Here is a 26,371-nt window from a genome sequence, read left to right on the forward strand (position 1 = left end):
CACGGCTCATACGAATTTCGGGGTGATACAAATTTTAAAAAATTTCTTAGTCGCACCTGCGGCGTCGGCGGCCCCGTCCACACCCCAACTGCGCATGCTCGGCTCGTCTCGTGCCGGCAGCAAGCCTCTCCTCTCCCTCCTCTCCCTCCTCCCTCCCTCGTCTCTGTCCCTCCCTCCTCTCCCTCGAACGCGGGCGGTGTGTATATAAGCGGCGGAGCGCGCGTTCGGAATTCAGTCAAGGGCGTCTTTACTTGGCTTTCGCTTGACTTGACGCTTTGCATGGCTCGAGTAGATGCGATGGAAGCAACAGTACCTTCAATCAGCGTCCAACCACTCGTTGAAGGCAACGTTACCCCACCCTCATTATCGTCGGCATCAACAACACCAAGCAACGCAGAAGACAGGGCTGCGAAGAGACGAGCATACGGCGCTGAATGCCAGCGTTTGAAGCGAGCTGCGGACCCGGAACTTCGTGCTCGCTGGAGCCGTTCAAGTCGCACTTGGTGTGCGCATCGTGTAAAAATTAAGCATTCCCAAAAATCATACCCAATTACGCAGCATTCACGCGATACCCCCACCACTCTGTGACGCATTTACTCGAGTTCCCCCCGTGGGAAGATGCGGGCGATTTTTTTTCTTTCGTCCTGGCCAAGGCCCATTGGCCTGCGGTGTAATGGAGTACGGTTGTTTCGAACAGATTTTCACCCCGCGACGTTTGATACGACGTACGCTACCGCGCAGGTACGAAGAGGTTTTTCCGCGCACTCGCGGAAGAAGCGCCAAGCACGTGCGGGAGCAGAAACTCAAGCGCAGGTATGCGCGCCGAGCCGCCAGTTGGTCAGAATCACGGTGTAAGAAAAATACTTTTCTGACACAGTGATCAGAATAAGCCTTCCGTGAAGCGTCGTAGCCTCCGAGATTGTGTGCGCGACTCTTGGGGGCCCTAATGCGCCTCCGTGTGTCTGCGCGTTTAGATTACAAGCCATGTCCTCCATGGAAGCGATGTTCTCGTGCATCAGACACCCTATGAAAGTTGTACGAGGAAGGAAAGAAGACAAGGACGGTCTTGGCGAAGGAGCTAGGCCTGACAACGTCAACATGCACGACTGTTGGGGACACACTTGTGCGGGCACGGCCGTAAATCTCTCGAAAAACATCCCCAACACCACCCCGATGAAAATATTGACTTAGGGCCGCGGTTGTGAAATTTTCTGGCCTTCATCTATCGCGTCAAAGCGCTCCTTAACTCACCTTCGCCGCAGTACTTGAGTGTCATGCACAAAAGCATCCTAAGATTTGGAAGGGGCTACTAGCTGTCGCGGGTGACAACACACCTCGTTCAATAATTACACAGGCGCGTACGGGCCTTATATCTACGAGCGAAGGTATGATTGTTGTCGTCTAAAAACTTCACTGGCAATCATTCAGAGCTGTTCGTGACATTTCTGCGGCCCTGAAAAAGAAGAAATGAAAATATCGACCAGCTTTCTTTTGTCGCATGCTAATTTTTCATACTTTTTGGTGATCCTGCGAGATTCGTATCACCGAGGTTTTACTGTATATATATATATATATATATATATCACTCGCACGATTTAACTGTCCTGAAATTCAGGTGCCACCTGATCGCGCTGTCAGACAAATAATAGGTTAAACTGACCCGTGTGAGCACCTCTAGTGAGCCAATAGATAAGTGAACGTTGCCATACATCTTTTTTATGTTTATTTGCGCATATCAAATGTGCGGCAAGCGTACTCGCCGCAGGGCGGCGTAGAGGCGCCGTGGCTGCGGGCGTCAGGGTAACGTAGCGACAACGCGGACGGGGGCGCCACTGGCTCCCGGTATCTTCATGGGAAGGACGACAGCCGTTGCCCCCTTGGCCGGCACACGTGAGAGGCTGCAGGCCAAGTTCTCCGTAGCGTACAAGCTTGCAGCGGCGACGATCTCGTGCACCGTTACATTCGGATAGTGATCCAGAGAAGGCCCGTCCAGACCAAACCCGTACGGACGACGCTCGCTAACCAAAAACGTTGCCGCCTCAGGATCGAGGGAGGGAAAGTGTCGGTCTCCGTTCTCGTCCAGTCCCATGTAGGTCGTCCGATTCGGCCAGAACTATTCGCCGAAAGATATAGAAAACACGAGATGGGGCAAAAGATTTGTCATGCAATATCATGCCACCCGCTGTTGCAGCTTAGTAGCTAGGGTTAACTGTGGCGCTGCTGAACTTGCCGCGAGCGAAATGCGGCCATATTTCAACAGAAGCGAAGTACAAAAGCACTGGTGTACTTGGAGTTATGTGCGCTTTTAGTAACCTCATATGGTCAAACTTATTGCGTAGTTACTCACTGCGCGAGCCCCGTAATCTTATCGCAGCTTTATCATGGAAAATCTCGGATTTTTTTTTTTTCAATTATGCCTTTCATTACTAGTACAGTAGTAGAACGGCAGGTCAGCTGGTTAGGTTTTTGGATAGCACAGTATATTAACTTTTCTGGTGTTGGAGAGTACACGTGGTCTGCGTGAGGCTCTTTATTGTTCAAGATGTCAGCTGACCTGCCGTTTCATTGGTTTTGTGTGTCACATGGGTGTGAGGGCTGAAGTGTCCTTTTTTCGTTCATAACTTCTAATAAATATTCAGTTGCGAGTCAGCGTTGTGGTTTGTCTGCTCTTCTCTTGTGTCCACGTCGTCGTTGCGCTAAGTTAAACATGTTGCACATGTGACTAAAAAAATGCCATGTGACTAGCTGTTACGTGCTTTTTGGCAGAATTATGTTACGTGATCAGTTGTACGTACGTTACGCGAATTTTAGTCACATATGAGCAGTCGTTACGCTATATTAAGTGACTTCAGTCACGTTACTAGATGTTAGGTGATTTTAGTCACGTGGTTAGCTGCTACGTGGTTTTTGGCGGGAACATGTAGCGTCACGAGCTGTTATGTCGTTCTGGAGGGAACATGCCACGGGACTGGCTATTACGTGATGTTGCGTGATTTTAGTCACGGGACTACTTGTTACGTGACGTTACGCGGTGTTTAGCCATGTGACTACTTGTGACGTGATGTTACGTGATCTTTAGTCACGTGAGTAGTTGTTATGTGAGGTTGCGTGATTTCAGTCACGTGACTAGTTAGACGATCTTAAGGGATTTTAGTGGCGTGACTACATGTTACGTGATGTTCAGTCACGTGACTAGTTGCGTGATGTTGCGTCATTATAGTTCCTTGACTAGTTATTACCTGATGTTACGCGGTTTTTAGTCCCGTGACTAGTTCATGTTGTTACGTAATTTTTATTCACGTGACAGACTCGCTCCTCATATTTATTGCATTCCACGTCGGTCAAATCGGCGCACGGGTTGTGGGAGCGAAGCAGAAGATGAAGAGGACGAAGCTAGCGCGTACCGGTTCGTGATGATGATAATTCCCGTCCGCACTACCGGGCGCAGCGAAAAGCTAAAGAGCTGTGCTCTTAAAACTGAAAAACCGGAAGTCTTAAGAGACACAGGGCAGTTCAAACGGGCGTCTCACTTGCATAAAACGTCGTCGTTCCAACGCACGTACTTACTCTGCACTGTCCAGTCTCGAAAAGAAAGAGGCAGCCATCAGGAACTCTTCCATAGCACTTTTCCCAGTTGTGTATGTCAGACAATGTGATAATGTATTCGGGGTCTCCTTTAGTCTTCGACCGGACATCCAACTTCACAATAGGCACATACATAAGACGCTCAATGGGAATTTCCGCCACAGACCATCCTCCCCTGGCGAAGTGCAACGGCGCATCTAAGTGTGTTCCACCGTGCGTTGCTTCCGAGATGTTGTCGAGCTGTCTCCTAACAAAGCAAAATAAGTCATATAAGCAAGAAAATTAGAGGTGGTAGGGGAAGAACACGCAAAGTCTAAGCAGTGACTGTGCTTAATTCTGTAACGTGAAGCCCGAAATCGTAACGGTTGTAAACCTTCATCTTAAGCTGACGCTTGACTGCCAAATGTGCCAGAGATAAGCGTTAACAGGCAGTAAATATAATACGGTGTGTTCGCTGCTCTGAAGCGCATGCGTTCTGCAGATTTGTAATTATTCATTTTTAAATCTAATAAGCTTGAAAAGGTTGAAAATTGCCACTCGCCCATTTCCAGCATAGCGCTACATTAAGGTCCTTGGGATTCATCCGAAATAAGCGTTTCCCGCTTTTTTAGAAATTTGTCTTAGTAAAACTTCTTCAGCTTACTGCGAGCGCGGGAACACACAACAGACGAAGGAAGAACCACAGAACACAAGCGCTCGTGTTTGATGGTTCTTCCTTCGTTTGTTGTGTGTTCCTGCGCTCCCAGTAAGCTGAAGAAGTATGAATTACCAACTAGCCCACCTTTCGATACTCAAACTTCTTCGTCAGCAGGGAAGGCTGTCGTCTCAGAAATCTGTCAGAGAAACGTCGGTATATTTCTCTTCTAGCTTCATTCTACGGACGTGTGGATGGCAATGTTTCCCGTTAATGAATGTTCGTTCCATTTTCTCGTTACCGTAGGACTGATTTCACACCTAAAATCTGCGCCGTAAAACATGACCCCACCCCTTCTACAGTGCATTCCGTCAAACCTTACAATCCTCTCCGCCTTACACTTTTACTGCGTCACTGAACGAGATAACTTTCATCCTTTACTATAAATTAATTCGTCAGCCTTCAGGTCTGTGAGCCCCGCATATGAAACAATGTAGCCTAAAATTTTTAGTACGCAACGAACGTTTCACTTTAATTATTGATGCGTGCACGGTTGTGGGTTCTGAGAACTTCCTGAGAAAAATTTTCAGTTTTTCCCAGAGTAAGCCACTGCAATTTAAGGATTCCTCTAACTCATCCTCGATTTTATGACATTCTAGTTATCCGCCTCTCGCGACAAGTTAACCGTGCTTACGACACATCAGGGGCACAGCGCGGGTCACGGAAAAAAGTATGACATGAAAAATAGCCGAGGTTGAAGGGAGCTCTAATGGTACGGCTGACCAGTTCTTTTGACAAGCGGCTTGCGGCTTGCGGCCAGCGTGCTACGTCGACAATTGGAGAGCAGATATCGAGTGACGATTGCCTCAAGAGCAGAACAAATGCTTTCCAATACCTCCGAAATTAAGTTTCCAGTATCTTCAATAGGGTTAATGGTTACTTTTGCATCATCTCACTGGGATACATTTTATCGCCACTCGGGTGTTAAATTGATTGTTAGACCCTCCAATATGGTGGAATGATGGCAGCCTTACCATTCATCCTAAGGGCCCGAATATGCTTTTATATCCATATGAAAGGTAATATGATGGAATGACGGCAGCGTTGCCATTCATCCAATGTGCCCGATTATTCTTCTATACCGAGATGAAAGGCAATATATTGAAATGACGGTAGCCTTATCATTCATCCCAAGTGCCCGAATACACTTCTATATCCAGATGAAAGGTAATATGGTGGAATGACTGCAGCCTTACCATTATTCCCAACGGCCCAAGTATGCTTCTATGCCAATATAAAAGCTAATATGGTGGAATGACTGCAGCCTTACCATTCATCCCCAGGGCCCGGATACGTCGCTATGTCCAGGTGAAAGGAATAGCCGGGTTGCCAGTATATCGTATCGTTGGTGAAATTTTGCGTCAAGTCCACAATCCTGGCATTCCTCATTTGGGAAGGACAACGAGACTCTGGTTTTGCTTCAGCTTGAGAAGACGAGACACGAGCAACGCAGTATATGGACAAGGCCACGCACGCCAGGCTCAGCAGGCAGCTTCCGAAGTCACGCACCTGAAACAAAGACCGTTCGCTAAACAGTCTGATAATTGGGTGGTATCTAACTGCACCGCCAAGAATTCGTATTGCAGGTGAACATAAATAAAAACGTCCGGAGTGTCAGCGGGGTAGCTGGTGTGCTGTTATTGATTTCAATAAAACTGACATTTGAGTAAATTGTTCGAGCTCCGTCTTGAGCAACATACAGCGAGAACAATAACAGAACCAGCCCCGGCCCTGTTCCTTCTATCTCCATTTCGCTTTGCCTTCTTTTGCGAGGTATTAAGATGAAGTGGCATTATTGGCCGGTCCTGTACTCCGCGCTGTATGGAGTACCACTATCCAGAATGCTTAACTTTTGCCGTCCCAGGTGTCTGGTGGGATCCCTGAGAGATAAAATCACACGAGGCTTTGTTCATTGGCAACAGTGACAAATTGAGTCATACTAAACGGGCATGAATTCGCTGTAATTCTAAAGGGGTTGTTAGCAGCAGCGCTTTTTCCTGGAATAACTGAACGATCACCCTGCAAAATCGAAATGCGTGGGCGTTTGACTGTTGACAACGGAATGAAATATAGTCAACTTAGTTGCCATTGGCGTTGGCAAGACCAGCGTTCATTTGCATAGAGATATCAATGCGAAAATTCCATTCCCTCATTTCTTCTTTCGTTTCTGGTCAGCGCATGGCGCCGTTTATTGTAGCGTTTGAGCTGACGATAGCTGACGAGCTGTCGATCCTCCTGCTCGTATAATTCAGTGCGCGGATGCGTAACATCTTTCGGCCTTCCATCTTGGTTTTCTCTCCACACACATTGTATGTAAGGGCCAGGCTTCTCCCCACGGTGGGCAGCGGTGGAAATGGTGGGCGAAGCTCCATCGCGCTGGTTTATTGTCAACTGCTTTTCCACGTACCGCCCACCGCTCCCATTCACCTTATTGAAAATCGCGCCTGAGGAACCAAATAATTACAAATTTGCGCGCGAAACGCAAGCGTTCCGTGCCTTCCGCCAGCTGGTTAGTAAAAAAGGAGTGTGAACAGGCCTTGTGCTTTCAAAGATCACCAAGTGCCACCACGAGAACACAACTGCCCTTGGTTCCGTTCGCTATTCGCGTCGTAGATACCAGAAATGCGCGACTAGAAATGCGACCTTGATGTGTGTCGAAAACGGGAAGCTTGAAAAGTGGAAAATCCTCAGCATAAAATAAGGAGCTGTTCTCCTATCGGGAAATTAGGGCCATTCGAAGCTTGGGGTGTGCGTGCCTGACCTACCAGTAACGTGAGAGCGTCAAATGGCTCATTTCGCAGAAATGTCGGTGTCGGCGTCGTTGTCGTTGGTTGTGTGAGCAAAATAAGCGTTGTCCGTGAGCGAAAACTCGAGAGAGGTGCAAATAAAGAAATAATAGGAAAGTATTACGTTCGGGAGGGAATCGAACTCAGCCCTTTTGCGTAGCAAGCAGGTGCTCTACCACGTAGCCACGCCCGTGTGACAGTACTGCGCGGAAAGCGCAGCACAGTCACAGCAAAAGCTGGAAGAGCGGCATTTCTAGAGCCCGTTATCAACTCTGTTGTGGCTACTAATAAAAGTACACTAGCAAGGTAACCACTACGCGACAAATCATAATTTTTGTGAAGTTGGGAAGCATTTACCCCGACATTATTCGTCATTCTGCGGAGAAGCGAGGTACCCTCTGTGAGGCATTATGTGCACTTTGTTGATGCGACGGCTGATGACGATGAATAATTATGGCTGAGCCCTTTGTAATGGTTTGGAACCTTTAAACGACCCAATAGTTACGTAATTCGCATTGTGTGACGCCCGGTCGTTATTAAACTCTCCCACCAAGCTTCATAACATACGTTTACGTGAGAAAGAAAGAGAGAGAGAGAGAGAAATAACTTTATTGAGACCGTGAGGAAATAAATCATGGGAGCCTTATGGGCTTCCTTAGCAACCAATGGAAGTGCACTTTCGAGGAACACACTACGCTATAAATCATCATAATTTTGGTGAAGTAGGGAAGCAGCCACTATGCAATTTTTCGTCATTCTGCGAACAACAGGGATACCCGCTAAACACCTCTAAGGCATTATGTGCACTTTATTGATGCTATGGTTGATGACGATGAAGAATTATGGCAGAGCCCTTTGTAATGGGTTGGAAGCATTCAACAACCCACTCGTTGCGCAATTCGCATTGTGTGACGCCTGGTTACAGAATTCGCATTGATTGATGCCTGGTTGGTATTTTACTCTTCTACCACGCTATATTACATCAGTTAATGTGGTTCCTTCCCGATATGAAGCCTGTATAGGATCTATTTTGCAAAGCAGTTCCAAGCAACGGCATGGCTCTGAGGTAGCACACTGGGCTCCCACGCAGAAGGCCCAGGTTCGAACCTCTTTCCATCCTGGAAATTTTTCTTATTTCGTTTTTTTTTATTTCGCGCGATAGTGGTTACGAACACCGACGCGGCGGCGGACAACTACGGTGCTAAAAACGGCCCTAGTTGTGACCTCATAACAGCTTTCGCTGTAAAAACTATATGAATGTTAGGTAATGCAAAGTGTGTCATTAACACGTGCAATACTGCGTGGCAGAAGCGTAGAATCACACCAGGTCGTCAAAGCATGTGCATTGGGCAACGAGTGGTTGGTCTAAAGGCCCACCATTTGCAAAGCATTGAGGCGTAATTATCATTATCAACAGCAGCATCACGAACCGTGCGCAGCTTTGGTTGCGCGTGTTGCCTTACACACACGTAGTTGGTATCTCGCCAAATCGCAAAAGGAAGAATTCTGTCGTAGTGGGAACTTCGCAGCTGCACTTGCAGTACGCATTCTACAATAGTTCAAAATACCCAATTTACGGGCACATAGACGTTCCTTTCTCTGCGGCGTGGTTTAGGTTCCACCGTGAAGCGAAGGGAGGCTAGCGATTGAGAAGGCGATGCGAACAGAGTCCGATTACGCTATCGCGTTCCACTCTTGAGGGCGACGGTCAAGCGTCCTCCTAGTTTTTTTAATACAAGTATTGTATTTTTTATCATAATTTCGGTGCGCACGTTGGCTTCACCGCAGCGCTCACGGTAATGTAAAGAAGACGGCTTCGTGGCAATACGCGTTTTTTTTTTTTTTCCGTGGTTTGTCGTATCTGCATATGCAGCTGTACGTACTATTGGGGTGCCGGAAGCGTCTCGTCTGCCTTGGCCCTAGTGTCGTCAGTGTTTTTCAATGTCATGCTCGGTGTGATTCTTGAAATGCCGTACGCATAAGCGACGTAAGGTTTCTTTTGCCCACGTTCGGCTGTATTGATAATCGCCAGCTTTGCGGAGGACAGCAGGTTCTTCTGCTTTGCCGCAGCCAGCGCGTTAACCAAACGCCTGTATTCGTCTTCCTTTCTGTAGTGCTGCTTTCGTCGCGCTGCTGACGATGTTATTATTATCCAAACACCAACTCGCCTAACATTCGACTCTTTTAGAGCGGAGAAGCGATCGCGCAGGACCGGCCGGTGGGGCAACGATGAGCAATCATGGGAAAAAGCATATCATGGCAAGAGGTAGTTTCTATTAGCCCCACGCGGCACCATCCTAGTCACACAACGCGCGCTCCCACATGGGTGCAGGAAAGCCGGCTTCCATGAGGAAAAGCCGAAATTTTTGAGGGAAAGCCAACTTCCGGGGCGTTTCGCGCTGCCCGATGTTCGATATGTACAGTGTTCTGGGCATTTTCGTTCGAAGTAGCTATAGAGCTTCCATTAAAACATCGCCGTGTTCAAAAATAGTTCGATATAAATGACAATCCGATTTACCCGAGTTCGATATAGTCGGGTTCGACTGTATTTCAGTGTTGTATCATCGCTCTTTATTTGACACTATTTTAGGCCAATCCAATTTTAACCCGGTGGCGATATGATCATTCACGTCCTCACTGGAACGCTACGGTAGCGTTCCAGTGCGGCAGTGGCCCAATCCACCGGCCCACTCGCCAGAAACGCTTATTACTACCGCGGCTGCGCTGGAACGCAAGCAGATCAACTGGCATGACATGCCCGCCGTGCCAAGGAAATTTGGCGAGGCGTCGTTGCATGTGGACACCCTCTCTCCATCCGAGGGAGCGTACACAACCGACACCACCTAAAAAAATTGGCCGCGTATCTGCGTGCTTCGCTGCAAATGTCGTGTAAAGACGATAGAAGAGGCGCTGTGTGAGATATGGACGCCATCTGGCAATACGTCGGGAAACATGAGTGCTGTGTTGCGTGCTGGTAGTCCGGCGCAGCAGCAGGCGAGACCTTTGCCGAGAAAACGTCCGCACTGAACGAGTACTCTCCACACACTCTTTTATTTACACGTCGCCTGGGTAAAACAGGAACGCCAGAGCGGCGCCCACAACCGGCAGCCTGAAGGCCGCCCACAACGCTGCTTTTTCATTTTTTAAATATTTTTTTCACCTTCTTGGCCTTCTCAAAACTAAAGTTTTTCAACACCGACCCATGGCATTCGTACAGTGCAATACAGAACCGAAACCGAAACACAACAATGAGCTCGTGCGAAGGGCACGGAGGAAGGCAAATTTCAGCGCAGTCGCATTTTCAGCTTTGTTGAAACAGCGCTCACCAGACGACGACGAAGTAAAAGAAGGCACAGGACAGGCAGCGCCTGTCCTGTGCCTTCTTTTACTTCGTCGTCGTCTAGTGAGCGCTGTTTCAACAAAGATGACGCATACCAACTCGCTCAAGCTTCCATTCTTATGCATTTTCAGCGCAGATTAAGAAACTAGGGTCCTTAAAATTACGTATGTATGCATTTTCTATTAAAGGAACACGCCACCTAATACTTACCTAGTGATGCTGCACCTCAGATATGCATGATATTTAATTTTTGATCGACAACGTTCACAAGTATGAACAGCCGTACCAGTTCAAGACGGCTGGCCCTTGGGCAAGTGGTTCAACTTTGGCCGAGTGGCTGAATCGAGGGACGTGCCGACAAACAGAAAGACAGACAGACAGAAAGACAGACCAAAATTTCTGCGTTTAAGTTCCCCAAGAAAGACTATCGTCTTTAAAAACGAAGTTTCTTTAGGTGGCGTTGACGTACAGCGATTCTCCTCACCTACGCAATTTCTTTAGATGGCGTCGCTTCAAGTGAGCCTGTCTCTCGCCACTCTTGGGCCAGACACAGCCCTTTGTCATTCCTACCCGCACCTCACTCTCGCCAGAGCGCAGGCCAAGAAAATGAACGCTAAGCGCACTCACGGAGAACTCTGATATTTCACTCAGAGCCAACGATGCAAACACCGAAATTTCTCCTAAACGAGCTCTTTAACGACGTCGCGTTAATAGTCGGACAGGGCAGGCACACGCCAACCTTTCGTTACCCCCCTTTTCACGATAGGGTAAGGGCTCCCAATTATCATTCATTTCACTGTTCCTGCTCCGTTCACCCAGCTTTAGATTCCGCTTTAACATTGCGGGGCTCATAAATTTTGTATAACGTTCTCTTGAATGTAATAAACATTCCTAGAACCTACAGGCGCTGCTGAAGCATCGAATGCACGCCTGCGATGCGGCCTTTGATTCCTGAGACAAGCAACGCGAACTCGGTGCTGTGAACGCACCTTTAAAAAAGATTTTGCTAAAATGCTTACCCAACGCATTGCAGTCATGTTGGATCCCGCAGGCTGCTTCGTTGACGTTTTGAAAACTGCTTCCGCTGGTGATCATGCGTGCGTTGAACCTATGCAAACAGATGTCACGTCGCATGAGAAGTTAAGAGTACGTCCACTGCAGAGCACGGATAACGATGTGCAACAGAGGAGCGCTAAAGAAACGGGGACGCGAGCAAGAGGCACACAGGAAAGGCCGCGAAATTTAAACTCAGCTTTATTGAAGCAACACAAAATTTATAACTGCAACAAGCAAGGGTGGCTGTATCATGAAGGTGATACAGCCATCCGACAACGAAAGCGCCAAGGCCTCACCGTAAACACCGCATCATGGCCACCCACCAATGCGGACTCGGCTGCCTAGAAACCAAACGCGATAGAAAACGCGAGTACTATCGCACCACGGATTACTCGAAGCGGCGGACAACTCTTTGACAAAAAAATCCAAATGCATAATTTCAGTTAAAAAAAATATCACTAATCAACTTTGTAGCTGTTTACTTTAAGGCACAGCAGCCTAATAAATAAAATCAGTAAGCACTCTGGTCGATTTATTTGGGAAGCAATATTGAAACTAGCACAAGTTCTGAGATTATCACCGTTCAAATAGTAGTACTAAAAGATGCACCACTGTTCCATTCTATTTCAAGCGCACGCCTTTTGTATGTGATAAAGCACAAACCAGTTGTTATTTTTACATTACATGAAATGTTTTACAAAACAGGCAATTTACAATATGTCAGTTACTTTTGAGTAAATAATATATTGTTCATTTGAACTTGTCATGCAAATATAGTCAGCCTCGTAGAGTCACCCTGCTGGAGAATAGACTATAATTTCTTGAAAAATATTAGACTAAAAGCTATCTCTTTATGAACCAGATCTAAGCGTGGCTTAGTCATTTTCGATGCACTCTCACCTTGTTTGTCGAGCGAGCTTTTCCGTTGAAAGGCCACGACTCTTCGTACACTCGCGCGCTCTCCCACTGTATCTATTTTTGGTAACTTCAGCGGAAGAACTGGAACGAAAGCGTACGCTAGTGCACAGATGCGCTGCCACCACCTGTACCTGTGTACGAGAATTCCACGCTCGCAGTGTGTGTATATAAATGCTGTGCTTTCTGTTCTCACTCTAACGGAAATCGTCAAACTTAATGTTTTATTTTAAATTGTATGCGCTTTGTATTAGGTTCAATAGATTTACATTTTCCCTACACGAATATTCCGCGAACTACACGCAGCGTTTTTGAGCACCGGAAGTAAATGTATTCTCGTGTGGCATTGACAGCTAGAGGCTGACGAGAAGCAAGAAAGACACAGACTTGGCTTTAACAATTCCTTCGGCTCTGAACTCATTCACTGCAACAGCATTATTTTTCAGCTACTTGACTGGCGTAATTCCTTGCTTTGGTTTTTCTGTGGATGTGGCTCATAGTAGCCATGTGGGAGCGACTTTGCTCTAATCATTGTTCGATTCCTCAAAATTTTCGATGCTAGCCTCTCAGGACAATTTTTGTTTGGTGCTGTGTGAATGAAATGTCCCCGATGTTGTTCTACCTTTATATATAACCACTGGCTCAGATATAACACAATCAAGTTATATATCCATGGCTTCAGTAAAGCAGGCAATAAAACTAGAGCATTAACTTACGCAGATGACCAAATATTCTTGTGCACGTATAACAGCTATATCGGCATGTGGCATCACAATATGAAAAACGCGTGCTTGGAATCAAAATTTCGCGAAGTTTTAATTTTCCTCATGTTTTCCGTCCTCCCTATCGACTTTACATCTTGTCCTGGAGAGACATTTTATCCTAACTCCGTTAAATTCAACGAGGCCTCAGGAGAGTGTTATCTTGCTATATTTGTTTTGCACCGCGGCACAACGGCTTTATGTAGGTCACATATGTTCATGTTTCGCAAGCACGCACTCGTAGCGCGGTGGTTAGGACCAACGCCTACGGAGCGTGAAAGCCCGGGTTTCAAACCAAAGCACCTTAGTGAAAACTTATTTTCACTTATTTTTCTTTATGGTGGCGATCGACTTATGTGACAAACACGGACGAGGACGGACAGTTTTCTCGGCGAGTCGGCATAGAAATTCTTACGCATCTAAAATTCCGTATTTTATCGCGAAATCTTTTAGCTCCACTAAACATTTACGATTGTGGCTTAGCTAGGGCTGTATACCGCTCCAGTTCGCTGGCGCTGAGAGAACAGGTATCCAAAGAATCTTGGCGTTCCACTACATGCATATAGATTCAGGGCAAGTTACTGGAAAGAGTGCGTTCCTACGCTTCAGAATTAGGTCCTGGCATTTCTTTCAAAGTACCTTTGCAGTTTTGTAATATCTGAAGGTTGGAATACATTTTTTTACTATATAGTTTAGAATGTATTGCGACTTATTCGTTGTGGTAGGTTTTAATGATAATGATGCTGAGGATGTTGTAGGTTACCGGTGGATCTAGCCTTGCGAGATTTGCAGGCAATTTCCCCGCCCGGTTTCTTCCTTTTAGACTATGCTGAAATATTGTCCCTTTGCCCTGCCACGGCGGTCTAGTGGTTATGGCGTTCGACTGCTGACCCGAAGGTCGCGGAATCGAATCCCGGCCGCGGCGGCTGCATTTTGATTGGAGGCGAAACTGTTCGACGCCCGTGTACCTTGATTGAGGTGGGCGTTAAAGAACCCCAGCTGGTCGAAATTTCCGGAGCCCTCCACTACGGCGTCCCTCATAATCATATCGTGGTTTTGGGGCGTTAAACCCCAGATATTATTATCATTGGTTAGGACGCTCGCCTTGGGATCGAGCGTACGCGGGCTCGAATCCCGCCTCGCTAAGACATTTTTTTCGGCAAGAATTTTTCTCTTTCTCTTTCTTTATATCTTTCTTTCCGGCACTCTGTTTCTTTCTCTCTCTCCTTATTTCTCTCTCTCTCTCTCTGTACTCGTTCTCAGGGTTATTACAGGCCGCGCCGCAGCGATGGGTAGCGTGATCTGCCCAACTTTTGAGGCACCTACTTGTTCATGATGATGATGGTTTTCGGGCATGGTGACACGCTTTACGCCGAGCTAGAGCTGCTTCGCTGTTACAAATTCCTTGCTACGGGCCGACTCACGATGTACCCATAGCTACTCAAAATGTTCAACGAGATCAGTCCAACTCGCAACGCTTGACTCAAAGCAGTACGAAAAAATTCGGCATAGCTCACTAATCACCCACTGCTTACCATGACATCGACTCCCAAATGAGTGGGATCCGCCAAATTTTATTTAGCACGCATGTACGCAAGTAGGCGTCTAATTTTGCGAGCGCATGGTACCATTTTTCGGCGTTACACAGCTGCTTCATCAATCAGTGCCTTTATCCGACATTGATACGTATAAGCTACACATCAACTCAGGCGTAAGTAACTTTCGATTCATTTCTGCCACGTTTACGAAAACATCCATATTCTTCTCGAAAAAATTAAACTTTATAGATATTTTTATTCGTTGAACACAGCGTTTCCGGCACTGAAACGCGACTTTCCGGCGATCGTATAGAGAACGCACGAGAGTTCCAGATTTGTATACATGGGTAATTTATTATAGGAAACTCGTTTTACACAGTACCTTTAGATATACCACACAGTTGTAAATTATAGCCTGCAAAAAAAGAACCTGCGTAGAAGCTTCTAACACCTAGAATTGACGCGTAAATTTCCGCTGCCTCATATGAAGAATGATACGTGTTATGCGGGTTCTTTGAGCTTCCGGTTACATTGTTTCTCCTAACCAATGACACGTGCGGTAGTGTCGTCACTGTCCTGTTTAACCACATTTTTTAAGCATCTGGAATATTAGAATGTAGCCCAGTTAGAATGTGGAACGCCAGCAGGTAGAGTGGTGTTGTTCGACCTCCGTAAAGTACGATAATTGCGATACTGCCAATAGACCTGCTGGGGCACCGCCAGACGATGCGCAGCATCAAATAACATCTGGTATAACTATTTGCAGCTCGTGGTTAAATGAAACTCCTTGCCGCTACCGCCGCTTTCATCCGCGCATTACCTGTGGAACACACTATCTGCCTGTAGTTTCTACGCTTACCGTGGAATGAGCAGCGCCGCATATTATTCCGCATCAAACAGATTTTATGCGTTGGTTCCACTTGCAGTAAGTTCGAAGCACGTTATTATACGCACGCTATATTCAAACAGGTAAAGCAATCTGACTATCAGAGGTAAGGGAACTAAGAAAAGGTAACAAAACTAAATAGTGAAACAAGAAAAAGCAGAATAATTTAGAATGGAATACCAAAAAAAAAATTGGCTGCGTATCTGCGTGCTTCGCTGCAAATGTCGTGTAAAGACGATAGAAGAGGCGCTGTGTGAGATATGGACGCCATCTGGCAATACGTCGGGAAACATGAGTGCTGTGTTGCGTGCTGCTAGTCCCGGTGCAGCAGCAGGCGAAGACGTTTGCAGAGAAACGTCCGCACTCAACGAGTACTCTCCACACACTCTTTTATTTACACGTCGCCTGGGTAAAACAGGAACGCCAGAGCGGCGCCCACAACCGGCAGCCTCAAGGCCGCCCACAACGCTGCTTTTTCATTTTTTAAATATTTTTTTTCACCTCCTTGGCCTTCTCAAAACTAAAGTTTTTCAACACCAACCCATGGCATTCGTACAGTGCAATACAGAACCGAAACCGAAACACAACAATGAGCTCGTGCGAAGGGCACGGAGGAAGGCAAATTTCAGCGCAGTCGCATTTTCAGCTTTGTTGAAACAGCGCTCACTAGACGACGACGAAGTAAAAGAAGGCACAGGACAGGCAGCGCCTGTCCTGTGCCTTCTTTTACTTCGTCGTCGCCTAGTGAGCGCTGTTTCAACAAAGATGAACGCATACCAACTCGCTCAAGCTTCCATTCTTATGCATTTTCAGCGCAGCTTAAGAAACTAGGGTCCTTAAAATTACGTATGTATGCATTTTCTATTAAAGGAACACGCCACCTAATACTTACTTAGTGATGTTGCACCTCAGATATGCATGATATTTACTTTTTGATCGACAACGTTCACAAGTATGAACAGCCGCACCAGTTCAAGACGGCTGGCCCTTGGGCAAGTGGTTCAACTTTGGCCGAGTGGCTGAATCGAGGGACGTGCCGACAAACAGAAAGACAGACAGACAGAAAGACAGACCAAAATTTCTGCGTTTAAGTTCCCCAAGAAAGACTATCGTCTTTAAAAAAATTGGCTGCCATCACGCCCTACGAACGTGAATGTCCAGCGAAGCAGTATCAAACACCACACGTGCTGAGGGGAGTACGTTTTATTAATACTTTAGAGTAAAGGTAGTGATGATCGCTTTGTGGTCCCTGTGGTTGACCGGGATGGTTTCGGTGACCACATTCAGCAAGAAGAATTTGTTCTTTTCGTCAAGCATTGTATTTACGCGGTTCTTTGGGTGTCTTTAATTTTCGTGGTCTGCCCATGGCAGTCTCAGAATGAACTGAATGAGTTGCTAGACGGGTCTCCGTTTTATATACGAAAGTGGGAAGCACTTGCCGGGAGAAGGAAAGGCCGTTTGATGTCATTCGAGTAAAGTGCAAATCAACTGCAACCTAATCCTTACCGGGAACGCGTGGGAGGACGTTCCCATTGTTCACAGGCGCCTTGGCATCGAGCATGCGGTTTCGATGGTTGTTTTTGGTTTTCTTTATTGAAACGAATACTAAGCTATATTCTTTATGCGTCTTTGCAAAGAATGATATGCCGTTCGCCTTCAATTGTTAAAGGGCCCCTAAACCACCCAGAGGTCGAAATTTAGTTGTGGCGTTGCAGTTGTGCCCCAGTCTACAGTGAACGTAAGCGGAGTTACACGCGTTTGCTCGCTTCCCTCTTTCCTTCGCTACGCTGCGTTCGTCGGCTCGTCTGTCCACCTCTCCGAATGCCCTTCCTCGGCGTCCGAGGTAAAAACGCAAGGAGCGCGCGCCTCTGCTAGCGGAGGAGCACGCGAGCATCTGTGGTGAGTAGTGGCATTTGCCCAGTTTCTCTGGCACATACGCGCCATAGGAGTTTTGGGCTGACGCCACGAAATTTTCAGACCAACGAGAGGTATACAGCTTCGCTCTAAAAAAGGACCCATGGCCTGTGCGAAACGTGCAGCACAGTCACATGCAAAGCTGGAAGAGTGGCCTTTCAGGAGTTTGCTGTAAACTTTCTTGGGGCAACTACTACGATTGCACTTGCTAGATGCCCACTACGCCATAAACCACCGTAATTTTGCGCCGTAAGGAAATACCCACTAGGCCATTATTAATCATTCTGAAGGAGAAACGAGGTACCCGCTACCACGGAGAAAGAAGTACTGGCTCCGTGCCGCTACACATCTGTAAGGCGTTATGTGCGCGCTGTTGATGTTTTGGCTGAAGACTATAAAGGATTACGGCTAAGTCGTTTGTAATGGCTTGGAAGCGCTAAATCACACACTGGTTGTTCAATTGGAATTGTGTGACGCCTGGTTGTTATTTCACTCTTCTACCACCCTATACTACACGCTAACGCGATTCCTTGCCCGGCATGACGCCAGTATATGTTCTTTTTGCAGAGAAGTTTCAAGCACCACCAGCGTGGGTCTGTGGTAGAATATTCGACTGGCGCGCGTAGGGCCCGGGTTAAAATCTCATCTGGTCCTGGATTCTATTTTCTCTTTTTTTTTTTTCTCATCTTCCGCGATAGCGATTACGGACACCGATGGCAGCGGAGGCGGACAACCACAGCACCAAAAACGGCTATTGTTGTGATCTTGTAACAGCTTTCGCTGTAAATGTTGCTCCGCTGACAAATCGCCAAGCCTGCGCGGAATATGCTACACAGTCACAGCAAGAGCTGGAACAGTGGCCCTTCTAGAGGCCTTCGTAAACTCGCTTGCATATTTTTAATTTTCTTCATGAGTAGGTTTCACTGCAACTCCGCATGCGAGTAAGCCCGCTTGCAAAGAACATGCTTTCAAGATTCCCCTTAAAGTCGTCATCACTTCTGAGCACAAGTGAGTTGCTGGGAATACATTGTTTCTATGGGCAATATAAGCCGTCTTATATCACAATATTACAACCCTAGTGCCTTTTTTCATTGTTTTGTTAATTGTTTGCGCTGCAATGCTCTCCAGTGGGGTCAACTACCGCTACCTCGTGAAGCCTGAAGATACTAGCTACGTGTTGAAATAGTTGAAAAATGTACGGCCGAGTAGACATATACAGCGCTGTAAAAAAAAAACAGGAGCAATTCATGTATTCTGACTCAAAATTAATAAAGATGCGTATCATATCAAATGAATAAGGCGAAAATGAATAACAAGATATCATCGTTTCCTAAAAGTTTTAGCGCACGTTGACTAGCCCAATGAGTTAGACGAAACTAAACTATGGTCACATCCATCGTTTCGGCTCCTTGTCCTAAATAAAACAAAACAAACTCGCTAAATCGTTTTAGGTTGCGCATTCATCTGCAGTATAATTCATGCTTATTAACGTACAAAGCTATAGCGCTGAAAGCGCACGGCCCAAATGAGTGACAGCTGAAGATAGAGCTCCAATACCAAATGAGTTGATGTTCGAAACCGTCTTTGTCGTGTTTTTCACTTTCCGAGTTGGCATATGTTTACACTGCACAATATATAGTCTATTTATTTGTGGCTCCATCAGCGTCACCCATCAGTCTAGCCTTTAACTTATAATTTTACTCTGATTTTACTCAGTGAATTGTGAACAGTGATTTTAAAAAGTATTTGTTTTCCTCAAAACACCTACGTAAATTGGTGGTGACGCATATGCACATCATATAATGCAGGTCAGTGTCACAATCATTTGCACATATGGCCTCATGATTTTCCCCTCCGGGGAATGAAATATAAGTCTGCCAAAGTAGAAGTACCAGGCGCCCCTCTTGTAGCAAGTAATGCAAGAATTCACTTAGCTCGAAGTGTCAGTCATTAGCGATGACGTCGATCACTACTGTAAACCGCACTGGATTAACACAGCAAGCTAGGCATGTGTGTAAGTTAACATGCTGTGAAAAACCTGCCACGCGGAACATGTGAAGGACTTAGAAACCGCGCTCTTGTCGTCTTTTTCTGAGTCCTTCGTACATGCCTGCACGTTTATCCCAACGTATTACACCGCACCATTCACCCCATTGGCACTAAAGCATAAGTTATCTTTAAAACAAATCGCCAGCCACCATGGTTTCGAGAAACGCGAGCGATCGTCAAGTCTCTGCCCTTCACTACTCCTGGATATTAGTGACTCCAGGCAATTCACGACAATGCTCAAAATAGAGCACTTCTTGGGAATGCCTGGAGGTGAAAGTGTCGCTGCCGTGTCCTTTTTGTACATAGTAATGATTAGTTGAAGGGGCATAGGGTTGTACTGCTCTCTGCTTTACATTACTACAGGCATTTTCTTCAAATTTTAACTCTAAAGGTGCTGTTTTTCGGGCTGACCTAGTGATGTGGTTATCATGTCACACCAGTGGCTGATACAGTCCCAGATTAGCCAGCACTGAGCCACCGTTGATAATGTACCAGTAAGTACGATAGGCGTTACGTTTCATTTACGTTACGTGTCATTTACGCGTCATTGGTACACGGAACAACTGCTGATTTCTTTTGCGCCAGGTTTCATTGTCTTTTAGCGCCAGCGCCGCCTCTATTGTCTCTTAGCGCCGGCGCCGCCTCCGACTGCGACGGCGGGGTGCTCCCTGCCGTCGGTTACTGCCAGGTTTTAGGAGCTTCGCTCCTAAAAACTAACAGTTGTTCCGTGTACGAATACAATCGATGAGCGAAGCTCCTTACAAATGGACGCAAACAACTATGCGCCTGATCTCGCTGCTGGCTTTTATGAAGGTGGTATGGTGGGGAGCTTCGACGTCGGCGACGGAACGCCGCGCGCGTCGTTCGGCACGCGCAGCGTTTCATTGTCTTTTTGCGCCAGCGCTAGGTCCTACCTCCGACAAAGCGCCCGTAGTGCGCTAGAATGATAACTGTCATTTCACAATCCACGATAAAGTTCGTAAAAGTGAAGACGACCAACATAACCAGTTGTGCACAAAGCTTATTTCTTTTAATCTTGAATATCTGGTGCGCTAGAACCAAATCGCTCATGGCCTAAACATTTCCTCTTAAGTCACCGGCCACTGCAACGTAAAGCGATGCTTAAGAGAAGGGAGCTTCGACGGCGGGGTGCGGGCCTAAGGAGCTTCGCTCCTGATAAGCTCTGTGCACGACTGGTTATAATAGTCGTCTTCACTTTCACCATCTTTATCGTGGGCTGTGAAATGAAAACCATCATTCTAGAGCACTATGGGCGCTTTGTCGAACGTATTAGCAGACGCAGAAGAGTGGTAAGTTGGGCGAGTTGGTAATGATTCATTATGTAACTGCGCAGAGTAGTAGCAGACGCTCTCCCCACTCGGCGGCGCGGGCGCGAAAATAGAATTAAAAGCTGCGTGCGGCGTTCCGTCGCCACCGTCGAAGCTCTCCACCGCATCACCGCTCACATCCCTCTCCCCCCGGTCTCCTTTTCCCTGCGCTGCGCGCGCCGCATACTTACTAGCTCAGTCGTTCCCGCCGCCGAGCGCAGCAGACGCTCTCCCCACGCGCTCCTCACCCGGACTGGTGACCTTTCATAGCATCGGACAGGCACCATTCCCTCTCCCCCACCGCCGCGTCGGCCGTTACATAGCATGGAAAATCGTACCGTCTTTCTCGCGCATAAGGAGCTTCACTCATCGGTTATAGTCGTGCACGGAATTGCTAGTTTTTTTATTCTGGCTTGATCTGTCTATTTCCTATCTCTTTATCTCTCTGCTTCTTGCTCGCTCTTGCTGTGTTTCTCTTTGTGTCCCCTCCTCTCTCTTTCTTTCTCTCTCTCCCTTAGTGAACCAGTGGTGAGTAGTGGGATTCTCCCAATTTATGTGGCACATGCCGGTTCATGATGATGATAGTTTTCTGATACTGATAGGCCGCACGAATTACGGCTAGCTTAAACAGCTTGGATGTTAAAACAACTTGCAGTGTAAGTATGCGTCGCTAAGTGCTATGTGGAATTGTTCGCCGAGCAGTCTGCCATTGTTGCTTCCCTCCGAGCTTGACACGTTGAGCTTATCATTCACCGCAAGTGTTGCCACCGTCAAGGAAAGAAGTAGTGCCGTCTGGTACTCTGCACGGAACACTGCTTTCTTTACGCTCTGGTTTCGCTTAGCCTATACATAGCGTATACGACGAGATGATGTCAACCTCCTGTGGTTTTGCGTTAACCTTTCATATCCCAGCGTCCACATATGTAATCGCATTGCCTTAAAAATTGATGTGAAATATTTGAATTGCTTCGAAGTTTCATAAACACGTCTCAATATGACATTTGTTGTGAACAAAGAGCTGTAATTGGGCACAGACGAATGGCGTTTTTCTCAAGTCGCCCGTCGAGGGTTATGCCTACACTTGCTTTTTTTAAATCATTTGACCTAAATCCCCCAAAAATTTCGGATTATTTCGTTTTAGTGGAGAAAATCAGGGGTTTACGTTGTTTTTTATGTAACTTTCGTTACACTGCCAGCAACGCAAGTTTTTTTAAAGTTATTTTGTGGCTGCGGCGTCCATGTTTGTGGACGTCAGGCATACCAAGCTCTTGTGAGAAGTTGACGGAACGCCGCGTGGTAGTAGTACACGCTTCACAACTTTAAGGTTCTGCTCTAAAAGTTCTATGCAATAGGGATATGTACGCCTTTGAGAAGTTGTGTTTAAAATTTACTTGTTTTATGCGAGACGTGGTCTGCCATAAATACATATATTCTAGAATTTCCGACTTGCCTAGCAGAAGCGAATGCTTTGAGTGGGCGAGCTCCGGTGATAAACGCGTTGAAGCAGAGCCATCGGCAAGCACAGGTTACTTGGGCGACGGGCTGCGCATGACGAAAGCGTTTAGCTTGAACATACCGATGATCTCATTGATAATGACGATGAACGAGGATAATGATGGTTATCAACGCGTTGAAGCAGAGCTGTGCGCGCAAGCAAAAGCGCCTTGAATAGTAATCATAATGGTGATAACGAAAGCTCTTAATATGAGGATGAACGCTTGGATTATGACGATAATAAAAGATACCAAAGAACGTGTTGAAGCACAACCGCTAGCAAAGCGAGCCCTTATGAACGATTATGGCGACCATGACATAGGTAATGAAGGTGTTCATTGTGGCGGTAAATATGAGCATGATTAACGAGTGGAAACGGAGCCGTCGGCAAGCAGAGTTCCAATGTGGGATGAAGAATGATGGACTTAGTGTACCTAGTGTTGCCTAAGTCTAAATAGGCGGACACTTGCTTTCTACAAGAAATAAGGCTAAATTTTCCTGGTTTTCGTATTGCCCTTGTCATCTTTATTTTTACTGCATATGTGTAAAAAACTTTACCTGCACAGCTGGATTAGCCATGGCCCATGGCCCATGGGATATAAAGGGTTGAAAGAGCCCATGTCGCAGAAGATCCGGTTTCGTCGTCGGCGACAACCCTGTCGCGTACCGCTGTTAAGGACAAAGCTTATGCGTTTTCTCAAACTTTTTTTCCACTTTCCTGCACAATAAGCTTGTCCTAAAGCTGCTAAGTGAAGATTATTAGCGGCTCCACAGATGCTATCAGCCAGACTAGTTTAACCACTTCACCGGTGTTACTAATCTAGCTTCACCTGCTACTAGTTACAGAAGTCCAGCCGAATATCTTTCTATTTCTCATCTCGGGGCCCGTGTCACATAAAACCTATTACGCTACAACAATTCTAAACGCATGTGCCAGACAATGGGCCTACAGACTGCACTGCCAGGGTAAGATGTTGCCCACTGACAACCTGCTTTCACAGAGGAAAACAAACTATGGGCTGTAAAACCCGCAAATCTTATCACAGAATGTTTATCTCTGCTTTCACCGAAGAACTGCAAACAGAATAGCACAGTCCTGGGCGACGAAGGTGCCACGTGATCTTGCGTCACGGTACTGTCGCCACAACACGGACAGGTGCTCCGCTTGCGCCAGGTATTCTCATGGGAAGAACAATGCCCAGTGCCCCTGTTTCAGGCACTAATGACAGGTCGGCGAGATATTCGGTGCTGTACACGCTAGCGGCAGCAAGTATTTCGTGAACACTAACTCCAGGGTAGGGGTCCAATGATGGTCCATCCACGCCCATCGCGTACGGGTTTCGCTCCGTTGTCAGAAACGTGGCCGCCTCAGCCGAGAGAGAAGGAAAGTGCCGGTCTCCGTTGCCGTCTAGTCCCATGTAAGCAGTGCGATTGGGCCAGAACTGCAAAATGTAAAAAAGGAAAAGTGAAAGCATAGTTCATTTTAGCATTCCTGTTTCTAAAGCTTCATTACCCGTTTCGCAATATTTTTACGAGTCACTAATCGGCGCAGACAAGAGGTTGAGGATGTTAAATCAGTTTACTTTTAATGTTTATTTTCAATTTGAGGGGTATCGTTAAGGCCTATATTGTGGATTGGCATGACATCATAATGTGCCAGTTTCTTCGCCAGGCTCCGCCTGAAGGCAGCGTCGTGTACATAAACAAAGTTTAAAATTTTTTTCTTTTATTTATTCTATGCTGCAGCATGCTGTCCTTTATGAACCCATCCGCTGTGCCACATAGAGGCTTAGGAGTGAAAGAAGAAGAGAACGTTTTTCCGGTCTTGTGTCGGGGAAGACGTGGACTCCTGGCTCTCTTCCTGAGTTCGCCCGCAACATTAGTGGTGTAGGTCCTTGGCATATGCACTTTCTGTCCCATGTTTCCGCTATCACTATTAGCACCTCAAGGACAGCTACAGCACCCGCAGCCAAAAGCAGCCGCCGGCTACAAAGACTACCGCCCGAATTCGGTCATTTGTGGTCAAGACGGAAAATAAAGATGTCAATGACAATAACCCAGGAGAGCCAAACGCATGATGCCCAGTCTTCGTTCCCGTACTTCTTTCATGCGTCACAGACGCCCAGACCGTTGCATGGAGATATTTTTGAGGATGTTGATGACTTGCTCGACCACTTTTGTCAGGTTGCGAGCATCAACGAGTAGGATGATGCTCGCAAGCTGCGGAGAATCTACTTCGCTTTGGAAGACTCGGCGAAAACCTGGCACGAGAATCATGAGGGTTCCTTTGCGGCTTGTCAAGAATTTAGCCGACAGCTCCGCGACGCATACCACAACGCTGAAAGAAGGCGGAGAGCTGAACAAGCCATCTCTTCTAGGAACCAGTGGCCGAACGAGAGAGTCTCAATATTGTCGAGGACATGTTTCGACTTTTCAGGCGCGCAGACCCTGCAATGTCCGAACAAAGAAAGGTGCGACATTTGATGCATTGAGTAAAAGAACGGCTTTTCGCCAGACTCGTACGCAGTCCACCGGTGACTGTGACTGAGTTCATAAATGAGGCAACAGTGATGGAGCACACTCTCCAGCAGTGGTCATCCCAGTACGAACGCCACGCTCCATCGGTTCTGAAAGCGACAAATAGACCCTCGCAGACTTCATCAGAAGTATTCGGCGCGACGAACTATGTCGGCTACATGCAGCGGGACCCCAACCATCCATGGCAGCACTCGTGAACATCATCAGGAGTGAAATCAGACGGGCGAGGCAACCACTCGCACCACCAAGACCTGAAGCCCAGTTCTAACGTATGCGGCGGCAGTGAGGGCTCCTGCACCACCACCGCAGTGCCCATGAGGAGAACAGTAGATCAGGCATTTCATCTGCTTCCGGATTCCCCTTCGCATCCGCCACCGAGCTAAAGTTCCCAAGCGCACCTACGTATTTGCCACATGGGTCGCGACAGACCGCTATAACAGAAGCCTATGGCGCACGTCGGATAACCGTCCGCTCTGCTACCACGGGGGCGAAGCGGGTCACGTGTACCGCGACTGCCAGTACCGCCAACTAGGTCTCCGCGGATTCCACACTGACACGCGGTGCCCACGCTACGGTGAACGTCCCCGAGAAATTGATGCGTATCTGACGGGCCAGCAAATTCCTTCTACCATGAAACACCGTCATTCGCGTACCCCATCTCCTCGCCTGTCCACGTCACCTAGTTTGCCATCGTCAACCTACGCCGAGGCATGTCCGTCCATCCCTATGTCGGCGTCTGTGCTTACACACCTACTCGACCACTCTTCATAATTCACTTCGTGGAGATGCGTGCTTTTAACAATAAGTTTAACAATCTAGACCAATACATAATTTTTGACAAAACAATATGAAACACCTGCAAGCACCAACCCTTTATATTAGTCGCCGACTTCAACGTACACAGGACCTTAGGACCTAGCTTTGTCGTCGACTCTATGTCACTTTATGTCGCTCAATTTACATTATATGGGGCAACGCTCGGTTAACGTACGATTACTCACCCATACGATACCAAGAGCTTCGCCCACTCGTCATGGTTCACTCCGTGGAGCTGCGCTTTTTTTTCCAAGAGCAATAACATTGTTTCTGCCGACATCAACGATCGTTGATAACCGTAATGTCACTGCCCTCATTGATACCGGCGCCGATTATTCTGTTAGGAGCGCCGCACTGGCAGCTAAACTTAGGAGAGTCACGTCACCATGGCAAGGACCCCAGTTGAGCATGACAGGTGGCTGTCTGGTGATGGCGACTGGAATGCGCACAGCACGTATTAGAGTTCGTGCATCGATGTTCACGACGTCTTCCCTCGTGTTACCTGTGTGCTCCCGTCCCATAACCTTGGGAATAGACTTTCTTCGTGAATAGGGCGCAATAATTGACCTACGTGAGTTGCTGATGTCCTTCGAGGACTCCGTTCCTCCTGAAGCTGGAAACACCCACTTATCGAAGACAGTGCTACGCATGTCCACCGAATCTGTCACTCT

The 26,371-nt window shown here is 47.1% G+C and overlaps 1 protein-coding gene and 1 long non-coding RNA gene across 2 annotated transcripts; both read right to left on the reverse strand.

Moving 5' to 3' along the window:
- Positions 1-1,733: 1,733 nt before the first annotated feature.
- On the reverse strand, positions 1,734-3,826 carry LOC119381277 (isatin hydrolase-like). Its single transcript, XM_037649194.2, has 2 exons — positions 3,568-3,826; positions 1,734-2,113 (listed from the first exon to the last, which is right to left on the reverse strand). Exons 1-2 carry the CDS (start codon positions 3,718-3,720, stop codon positions 1,796-1,798), a joined length of 471 nt encoding a protein of 156 aa, XP_037505122.1. The 5' UTR covers positions 3,721-3,826; the 3' UTR covers positions 1,734-1,795.
- A 1,824-nt stretch (positions 3,827-5,650) lies between these two features.
- On the reverse strand, positions 5,651-12,393 carry LOC125757500 (uncharacterized). Its single transcript, XR_007415271.1, has 3 exons — positions 12,362-12,393; positions 11,425-11,513; positions 5,651-5,788 (listed from the first exon to the last, which is right to left on the reverse strand). It is a non-coding gene; the product is annotated as an uncharacterized LOC125757500 (long non-coding RNA).
- Between the last annotated feature and the right edge of the window lie 13,978 nt (positions 12,394-26,371).

Source organism: Rhipicephalus sanguineus, chromosome 2 (assembly GCF_013339695.2).
Source record: "Rhipicephalus sanguineus isolate Rsan-2018 chromosome 2, BIME_Rsan_1.4, whole genome shotgun sequence".
Classification (NCBI taxonomy): Eukaryota; Metazoa; Arthropoda; class Arachnida; order Ixodida; family Ixodidae; genus Rhipicephalus; species Rhipicephalus sanguineus.